Source organism: Cannabis sativa, chromosome 1 (assembly GCF_029168945.1).
Source record: "Cannabis sativa cultivar Pink pepper isolate KNU-18-1 chromosome 1, ASM2916894v1, whole genome shotgun sequence".
In the NCBI taxonomy this organism is placed as follows: Eukaryota; Viridiplantae; Streptophyta; class Magnoliopsida; order Rosales; family Cannabaceae; genus Cannabis; species Cannabis sativa.
The window spans coordinates 15,382,421-15,392,974 of record NC_083601.1 but is presented as its reverse complement, the minus strand read 5'-3'; the positions used below and the strand labels follow the sequence as shown (position 1 = coordinate 15,392,974).

Here is a 10,554-nt window from a genome sequence, read left to right as displayed (position 1 = left end):
ACCACTTTATATTGTTATTTTTCATTTTCAAAATTTTCTGTTATAAATGAAACAGACCGTTGGCTTAACGTAGAGATCAAATTTGAAATCTCAGACAGGCTTCCACGATGGCAGTTCAGCAGCTTTGAATAGTCAAGTTCTATATTTTGATAATAGCTGATTCCAGCAGTATTCCTTTTACCAAAATAAGTAACTAAACTGAATTTATAGACTCATTGCAGTTAAAATTGAGAGTTAAATAGGTGAAATGAAAGATACTAAAATGAAATGCTGAGTGGGGTTTGGTAAGTAAAGGCATATTAAGATGGATTTGTTTATGTTACTCTCCCCATTTATCAAATTAAGAATTAATTATTTGGAGTGAACCTGGTTTTGATTTCATTTAAACATCAAATATATTCAGCTACCACTTTATGTCGCATTATTCTACAGCTGAAACGAATATATGCAAATCCAAAGCAGGTATTACAAACAGGTTGTCTTAAAAGTGTGAGGGGCTGCCAACAACTCTTGGTAAAAACAAAACTGCATCACAATTGGCATTACTTAGTCTTCATATGTACGAGAGTTGCATCTGATCAGCTAAAGCATGACCTGTATTGCCCTTCAAGCCTCTAATCGGTCACAGAGCTGACTGGCATTGGTGACAACTCAAAGTAGTCAAAGTCGTCGGTTATTCCTATCTGCATTTAGAGGCAAAAAATCTAAGACAAATGATGGAACTTGGGAATATAGACGAATAGCTTGATGACTAAGTATGTTACAATGTGTGTTAGTATCTGGACATGTCAAATTCAGATATCAAAATCTGTTAGCTCTAATGATTCCAAAACTCAAGAATGGGATGCTTTAGCGTTGGCATACAACAAGAAATTGTTTGAGTTAAATTTTACAGCTTTAAGAATAAAGGCCTTATAAAATTTGGAACATAACATATATGAAGTTAGCTGATGTACCTCCTTGTACAAGTTATCAAGCTCCTCTTTGGCCTGAGGGAAATTGTTTGAGACCCACTGCCGCACTGTGAAGATGTTGTCTGCAGAGTCAGAAGACAGTAAGCATCAAAAAGCGAAAAGAGTGCCTAGATATTGAATTCCTCAATAAAGCATATTTTCAGTGAGAAAAACTGGGCTTAAGAATTGTAAAATAGAAACAATGCATGAATGAATTACCTGTCCACCTATTAGCTGCTGCATGGGCTACTTCAATGGCATTCCCTGCCAGTGTAATAATCACAATTATTATGCATAAAACCAAAGCTCTGTAGCATCAAGCACTTAATGTCAATAAACACTATCTAGAGTATAAGACTCAGAAGAAAGTCTGAACTCATTGCTTCCAAGGCAGCCGGATCATTGTCTGCATATTGTTCCATTTCCTCCTAGAAATAATAACAAAATAGAATTAGAAAATCAAAGCCAGAATCCTTGGCTGCACTAAGGAATGTCAAATTATTAAACAACCTTCAGCTCGGTATGCTTTTGCTGAATGGATTTTAACTCGTGTAAAGCCTCCTCTCTTTCATCCTGGAAAATTGTAGCATGTCAGACAAAGAATAACCACGAGTTCATTTTTATAAACTAGTTCAAACCCTGGTCAGTGATAGGATCTTCAAGGATGCTCACAGATGCCTCTCGCCCCTTCTTTAGAGACTCACACTGCTCAGAAAGTTCAGCAAACCGCTTCTTACTGCTATGAAGATCGGATTCAAGTTTCCGAGTTACATTTCTCAGCTGCCCAATATTTCAATATCAGTACAAGTACCATAAAGTTGTCACATGATTTATAAGTCATCAAATTTACCTGATTCCCTGCACAGCTAGGCAGACTCCAAAAATAAACCTGGGAAAAAAAGAAACACCCAATATAAACAAGTTGTAAAATAGTATCACATTCTTAAGCAGCATAGAAATCTCATTTTTAGTCTACCAAACAACAACTTCAAGGTAAAAAATGTCCACTATCCAAAACTTTCCAAACACATCAAACTTACAGAGGTTCCTATCTTGTCCTTTGAAACAAGATCATCGTCCACTAGACTTTGGAGAACATCTTTCACGGACTGGGTTATTACACCTTTCTTTGGTCCCAGTTTCTCAAGTTCCTTAAGCTAACACCAACAATAAAATCAGACAAGTTTTCCACTTTGTTATGAAAACAAAAAAAAAAATGAAAACTCAACACATTTAAAATACATTTCATATACTTCATCGAGGAGATTGTTTAGAAATTCATGAATAATTCACCGTGCTCATGAAAAGGAATGCTCACAAGATAGAAGTCTTGAGAATCGTAAAATATCTGAAGAATTTTCTCACGCTTCTCTTCCAGCGAAAGACCTCTTTTCTTTGACTGTATCAAAAACCAAATATTCAGAAAAATTAGAATACAAAATCTGAATGAGTAAAACAGGAAATTAATCTGTCGATAGTTTAAATTAAATTATAAACATATAAGTATGTGTAATACCACTGAATCAACAATCTCAAGAATCTAGAATAATATGAGTACAATTATTACGGTGAAGTCATCTAAGATTCAAAGCCATGCATTTTTCATCAACAAAACAGAGCAGAGAACTAAAGATCGAGAAATGGGAGCCACGCCCCAAATCCTATTTAGTTTCTCTCATTTTCGCACATTTTCTCAGCAGCCAAACACAGACAACATCCAAGCATTAGAATCAGAATTAAAATGCATTTATGAGCAAATGCTAAACATTAATATCCCATTATAATATTCATGGTTGAAACAAGAAACAATCCAGTGATCCACTGACATACCAAAAAAAAACGAAAACCTAAATTCAAATATAGTTGAACTAACTTTTCTTAAGCAATTATAATGTACGAAGACTAATCATCGAGAGCTTCAACAAGAATTTAAATGGATTTTTTACCATTGGTACGAGTTCAAACTTGAAAATCCGCCCAGAGCTTTGAGTTGTGATTTTTTTTTATTATTATTTGGAGAAAGAGGTTAGAACTTCTTAAGATCAGTGTCGAAGAAGCCTCCAGACTCCAGACACGGTTTTCTTTCTTTGGCGGGAAATTTTTACCCATGGACTATTTTTTATTAAAAGTACTAAAGTGCCCCTAATCTACTATCAAATTTTCAATGTGGCCAGACGACTATCGTTTTGGGGGTGTTAGGACCTGTTTGGCATAATTTTTAAAAAAGTTCAAAATTATTTTTTAAAAAAGTGATGATAAAAAAGTATTTAGTAAATAGTTCAAAAATAACTTATTGAAGAATTTATGGAGAAACTACGGCTAAAAATTAAAATTGGTGCAACTTTTTTTTTTTGAGAAATTTCAATGTTATTATAACTGGCAATCGTTTACAACAACAGAGAAAATAGGATTTGGGATTTCACCCATCCAACAGACATCTTCATCCACCTCGAGAGCATACTTAGCTAAACCATGTGCAGCCTGGTTAGCTTGTCTCTTAACATGAGAGACAGTTACTCTTGAGAAAAAGGACAAAAGACAACTAATATCAACTATTAAGTCAGTAAAACTAGAAAGATCCCGGGAAACTAAATTGATAGCCGAAGAAACACGCAATGCATCCGTCTCAATATGTGTAATTGGAAGTTGTTGTTGTAACACCCAATTGAGACTATGAAAAAGTGACTTAGCTTCCATTTCATCAGATCGAAAGCATCCTTGGACTGGCTTGGATAGAGCTGCTATGACAGTACCGTGATGGTCACGTACAATTGCTCCACATCCCAGAATTTTTAAGTCTGTGTTTACAGCAACATCAACATTTAATTTGAGACCAAAAACTGGTGGTGGTGTCCAGGGAAACGCCTTGAAGCTTCGGTCAGAATGTTGTACAGCAGTAGACGATTCAGCTCTGTGATCTGTAGGATACGTACTTGGATGAACAAGTCCATTTTGTTGCTGGTTTGGTGCTGTTACAGTAGCTGTACTGGTGCAGTGAGATTCAGGCCGTTTTTTTGTTCTACTTCGTGCATATCTCTCCAGGTGCGTGCTTGCAAAAGTGGCAATAGTGAGACTTGATCGTGGAACACCCCCATGAGTTACCTTGTTGCGCTCATGCCAAATAGCCCACATGGTACATATAATCAACTCAAAATCATGTTTTGAGTGAATTGAAGACAAGTGAATGAGATAATCACCATTGTGCATATTATGAGCATGAGTATGGTCTATTTTGAACTTAGTTTCTCTCCAAACTTTCTTTGCCTTTGTGCAATTAAACATGGCATGACCAATGGATTCCCAAGCATTACTACACAAAGAGTAAAATTGGTGCAACTTAACTTTTAGAAAAAACTGTTTTGATTAAAAAACTGTAATAAATTTATTTGTACTAAAAATATATTTACTTATTTATTATATCTTAAAAAAATATTTAAAATAAATAATATTTAAATATCTTTTCTTTTTCTTAAAAATATTTTATATTTTTAATATTAACATTCCACATTAACTATGATAAAAATATAATTTAAAAATCCTATAATTTAGTTTTATCAAATATAATTTAAAATTATATGGTTTGCTCGCTAAACAAGCGTGGCGGCTTGTTGAGAACCTAAACTCACTCCTCGGGCAACTACTCAAGAACAGATACTACCCTCACAACTCCTTCCTAGATGCTAGTATGGGCCACTCTCCATCGTTAACTTGGCAAGGTATTCGGTGGGATCGTGAACTTTTGATCAAAGGGTTAAGATGGAAAATAGGAGAAGGACGCTCGGTTAGATGCGGTTTGTACCATTGGATCCCAGGTCATTCTACCTTTCTTCCAACTTGCTACTATGGATCTTCACATGGTGTTGTCGCAAACTACATTACGGAAGAAAGAGAGTGGAATATCTCATGCTGGAGCAAGACTTTTGTCCACTTGATGTTGAGAAAATCCTCACTATCCCCTTGAGTTACTTCAACACCAATGAGAAACTTATTTGGGATCATCATAACTCGGGGATATATACGGTTCAAAGCGGGTATCATTTTGCAACTAAGCTCGAAGAAGAAGACCTTTGCTCTAACTCTAGCTCTTCTTTGTGATGGTGGAAATTTTTTTGGTCCCTACAAATCCCTCAAAAAGTTAAGATCTTTGCCTAGCGTGTCATTCATGATGCTCTTCCTATGGCTACTTCTCTGGTTTGAAGGAAAGTAATTACTGATTCGACATGCTCTATTTGTAAACAAGCTTGGGAAACAATGGGACATGCTCTCTTTAGCTATAAATATGCTAAGGCAGTTTGGAGAGCTCAAAATCAGAGGTTCGATTGGCACGCGTGTACATCAATGTGAAATGGAGACTACTTGTTACACCTCTCATCAATCTATAACAAATCAGAGATGGAACAACTTTTTTGTACACTTTGGGCTATTTGGAATTAACGAAACAAGGTGGTACATGGTAGCAAATCAAGAGCTGCAAAGGACCTTTCCATTTATGATGCTGTCTTCTTGCAAAACTTTCGAACTGCTCAACACAAAAATCCTACTGTTGCTGTTACCTCACCAGCAACGGCATGCTGCAACAGCCCCCATTCCGTGGTCCCCTCCTACTTCAGGCGTCCTCAAACTCAACATTGATCCAGCAGTCAACTCCTCCACTAAAACTACTGATGTTGAGGCTGTTCTAAGAGATGTTAATGGACATGTGGTGGCTGCGCTTTCAATGCCAATTATCGGTAACTTCAAATCTCATGAAATGGAGGCAAAAGTACTTTTTCACAGCCTCAATTGGGCTATTCAACAACAATTGCCAATCACGCAAATTGACACCGATGCACTTATGGTGGTGAATGCATTGCAAGCTCCCTTCAATCCAAACTCCTCCTTTTCAGATTTAATAAATGATGTTGTTAGTCTTTTATACTTTTCCCTAATGTAAATGTTTCACATGTAAAACGTGTTGGATATTATTTTACCAGGATCTAGATTTACTAACAAGTATGTTTCATTAACATCCTAATATGAATTCTAAAACAATGAAATAAACACATATAATGTTTAGGAAATCTTACATTGGGTGCAGCGGAATATAATGACTCCTTCCGTTCAGATATCTAGCCCTTGATTCCTTTCTGTAGCAGAGCATTATCAATATCTGAACCTGGATCTCTTTCTCTCCTTCCTTTGATGCTGATTCTCCTTCTTGTTGGATGATTTTCCACAGTCTTACACACTATGATTGAGATACCACTTGATGTGTGTGGGCACTCACTCATTTACTCAAGGAATTCGAAATTTAGAGAAGAAAAGAAGAGGGAAGAGGTTCGACCTATAGAGAAAAGATAGAGGCTCAGTTTTCATCTGACAGAAGTTCTAGTGTGAATGAGAGCCATCACTATCTATTTATAGGTAACCACCTAGGTTTAAGTTAGAATTATTTGGCATTAAAATAATAAAAAAATAAATGATAAAAGCCTATAAGTGTGGCCGGCCATGGGCCTTGGATAATGGACCTCACTTATGCAATTTTGCTGTTTTATCATTTCTGCATCTCATTTTCTCAAAAATGCCAATTTTCAAATTTAACCATTTAAATACCAATTCTAATTATTTAATAACTAAAAATTAATTATTAAATAATATTGTCATTTAATATATTTATTAATTAGACATATAAAGTCTCTTAATTAATAAATAAACCTAGAATCTCTTTTCTTTACAATTTCACCCTTGCTTAGTGAAAATTCATAAAGTAGACATAGTCTAACTTTAGAATTATAATTGATTAATTAAAATCAATTAACTGAGTCTTACAAGCAGTATGGTCTCAACTAGTATGGGGACCATGGGTCTATATATCCGAGCTTCCAATAAGTAGATCAAGAATTTATATCTTAAATTCACTGACTTATTAATTCTTCGTTGAATCCATGCATAGAACTTAGAATTGCACTCTCAGTATATAGAACGCTCTATATGTTCCACGGTATAGACACGTCATTAGTTATCCATTGTTATAACCCTAATGTGATCAACGATCCTCTATATAGATGATTTACACTGTAAAGGGATTAAATTACCGTAACACCCTACAATGTATTTAATCCTTAAAACACTTAACCCTGTATAAATGATATTTCAGCTAAGTGAAATGAGATCTCCACCATTTATTTTCGCTTGGTTAAGCTCGAAGGAAATCATCCTTTGTTTTCTATTCGCCAGATAGAAGCTATAGATTCCACATTTATGTTAGCGCTCCCACTCAATTGCACTACCGTGTTCCCAAAATGTACGTATCACCCTGACCCAAAAGTAGGCTTAACTAACAAATCAAAGAACACGAATAATACTCTTGAGATTGAACCTAACCATATCAGGATTAAGATCATTTGATCTAGGATCAACAGGTGATATTGAATTGAATAGATATTACGGTAAATTCTAATATATCTAATCAAAGTTCAATATCTGTCCCTTCCGATGTGTACTCCATACATCCGATACTGGTAAGTTTTGCCAATGTCCTGGAAAGGACATAACACTTATCCAAGGTGTAAGAATACCTATCGCTGATTATACCATGTCAGTCTAAATCCAGTGTTCTGACAAATCAGGGAATAAACTTTCGAACATATAATTAAGATTATATTCCACTGTGTTGACAACACTACAATCATTAACAAATTGATATGTTCTGGACTTAAAATAGAATTCATACATTATGTACATATAATCATGAAATAAATCATGTGAACAATGCAACATTAAATGTTATTTATGATCTATATTAATAAGTAAATCTGATTATATTGAAATGAGTTTTATTTAGGGCATAAAACCCAACAAACTCCCACTTGCACTAATATAAAACAAAATGTCCATTTCAAATAATCTCAACACCTTGTTATACAAATCAAGTGTAGTAGTAGTAGTAAACTCCTCGTAATAGGATCTGAAAGGTTGAATTAAACACAACCTTTTCTCCACCATTACTCTCCCTTAATCACAAAATCATTGATAATGTGAAATTCCTCTCTATATGTCTACTCTTTTAGGATACTGGATTCTATACCTTTGGCAACTACTTCTTGGTTATTCAGGAAGTAACCCTAGTAGTTAAGGCAGGTTGGAACGGTGCCACAATTGTATAGAACTTTCCTTAGACTGAATAAGTACCTTTCCTGCAACTTTAACATTCAGTCCCTTTCTGGTAGACCTAGAGACTTCAGATAGGTTTTTACACTTCTCCAAAATCACTATTCCACCCCCAGAGTAATCACCATCTTATCAGCAGACTTTCTAACACAAAGGCAAGTCTTAAAATCTGATGTGGTGTAGTCTAAGAGTTTTAAACACACTCTTATTGACTAACATATAGTTCCTCTTCTTAATCTTAAGATTTACTTGATTGTCTTCCAATGTTCCTCTCCTGGATTAATCTGATACCTACTCTTTACTCCCACTCAAGAGCAGGTGTCTGGTCTAAGGCATACTAAAGCATATCTGAGACCTCTCACTGTTGATTTAAGAAATTCTTTCATGGCTTTATCTTTTCTGGAATAGTTGAGACTTTTCCTTAGATAAATAAAATCTATGCCTAGAAGTCGAGAAGCTACTATAGATTTCCATTAGAAAGAAAATGCTTCAGCATCTTACTAAAGTAAGTTGCTTGCATTAGAGTAAGTAATTACGAGGTATACCATAAGCCATAGGTTTAGATAAACTCAAACCTATAATACTAGGAACATGAAGTTTTGTTAAGTCCATTGAATAGACTTATTAACAAAAATTTCCTTTTATGTCCTTGTAATAGAAAAATTTAGGTTACTCCATGTGAATGGATTAAACCATAGTTCTATTGGCTTTTCTACTTAGTTTCTTATCTTGACAATCCATTACTTGTTTAAACTCACAATGGATTTTAATCACTAGTGTCTTCCAAGAAGGTGAGTTCCTAGAAACTCTCCCACTACGACAAGGTACCGTGAATTATGTCTAAGAAAACTAAATGGTATTGACCTCTTCGGTTGTGACAAGACAACAGAGGCAGTGGGATCATCATATGTCAAATAGGATGATTAAATACTTTTGGAATCAAGAAAAATATATCCTTTATCTTCTACTTTATTTTCAGACTTAGTCATTATCTTAGAAAAGTAGTATTTGTTTAAACAAACACTTTGTTATCTATTGACTATGGGATGTTCCACCCCTAATCACTTAGAATAGCTAACAAACATGCAAACCATGGTTAACAGTTCTAGCTTTTCTTAAGATTTCGATTAGGTCATCCATGAATCTAGTAATGATTTACATTAAGTATACAACCATTGCATCATTCTGAAATTGTATTACCATAGAAGGATTTAGGCAACGACTAGTAACTAATCATCAATATGCAAATCGAAATTTCTGGGGAGGTTTTAGATATAATTCAAAAATCAAATTAATGATCTTTGAACTGCATATCTACTAACTTTTTCTCCACCCCTATCAGTTCGCAAGATCTTTAACCACTTACCTTAATGGTTTTAACCATTCCTAGAAATTTATGAAATTTTTCAAATATTTCAAATTTCTTTGCATAAGGTATAATCTAGAGTTATCGTTTTAAGAATACAACGAAAAACTCATATCCACCCCTGAATGTACATCCATCTGCGAATGAGATGAATTACATTCAGTGGATATAGGCATATTAACTCTTTGCAGAGATTGATCTTGTCAAAACCACTATGAACAAGATACAAATGCCATAGATTAATAAAAAATGTGGTTGTGTCTTTTGATGACTTAGGTATAGTTACATCAAAGAGTTCTTAGAATAGTGCAAGTGTATCCTGGTCATAGTATACTAAACTCATATTCCATACAGTTTGAATCCATTGATAGAAGATGGTTATTAAACACTTGTGAAAGTGTAACTGTATTGTATTCTGAAATTAGAAATATAAGAAAATTTCTGTTTGGAATCTAAAATTAAAGTCAAAGACTTAAATTTATACCAAATATAATGAGTAATTCTTTTTTGGACCACCACTATTAATTTAAACTCTAAGTCAGATTTGCCCATACAAGTAGGAGATTTCAAAGATTGAGGACTTATATCATTGTGGAATAGAATTTCGGGATTATAATCATATGCGTCATTTAATTTCTGAAGAGAAAAAATAGAATGAAATGAAATGATATATAGACCATTCATCCAATGATATGTTATTGAGCTAATTCCAAATGAATAAGTTAAGAGGAATTAGGATAATTTCGTTTATCAATAAGAATCCAACGATGCTTCGATTAGCGAGAGTCAAAGTAATCTTATTTATACAATCTTCTTGTTTCATATTGTAAAAATACTAGTCTAAGGTGTCATCAATTGATGAACAGCTAGATGTTGCATATACAATATTTATCTTTCGAGATCAAGCACTATTATGTATATCTAATGGTGAAAATCCATTAGGGATTTATCTCATTAGATAAACAAACCAAGTTAGACCAACAATGAAGATTCGAAATTAAACTACAATTTAATAACAGAAAATAACATGGTTCAATATAAATTCATACACAATTCAGAAATTATTAAACATATAGTAAGTAGGAA

At 34.3% G+C, this 10,554-nt stretch overlaps 1 protein-coding gene across 1 annotated transcript; it reads right to left on the bottom strand.

Moving 5' to 3' along the window:
* Nucleotides 1-354: 354 nt before the first annotated feature.
* Nucleotides 355-3,039, bottom strand: LOC115706132 (meiotic nuclear division protein 1 homolog). The gene is made up of 10 exons (XM_030633670.2): nucleotides 2,900-3,039; nucleotides 2,272-2,352; nucleotides 1,994-2,110; nucleotides 1,804-1,842; nucleotides 1,626-1,733; nucleotides 1,464-1,526; nucleotides 1,330-1,381; nucleotides 1,173-1,217; nucleotides 957-1,036; nucleotides 355-683 (listed from the first exon to the last, which is right to left on the bottom strand). The coding sequence occupies exons 1-10, from the start codon at nucleotides 2,900-2,902 to the stop codon at nucleotides 615-617; spliced, it is 657 nt and encodes a 218-aa protein (XP_030489530.2). The 5' UTR covers nucleotides 2,903-3,039; the 3' UTR covers nucleotides 355-614.
* Between the last annotated feature and the right edge of the window lie 7,515 nt (nucleotides 3,040-10,554).

Coding starts and splice junctions, on each gene's coding strand:
- LOC115706132 (XM_030633670.2), bottom strand. Junction 1,734..1,803: donor CTAGCTGTGCAGGGAATCAG/GTAAATTTGATG, acceptor AATATTGGGCAG/CTGAGAAATGTAACTCGGAA. Junction 684..956: donor TTGATAACTTGTACAAGGAG/GTACATCAGCTA, acceptor CTCTAAATGCAG/ATAGGAATAACCGACGACTT.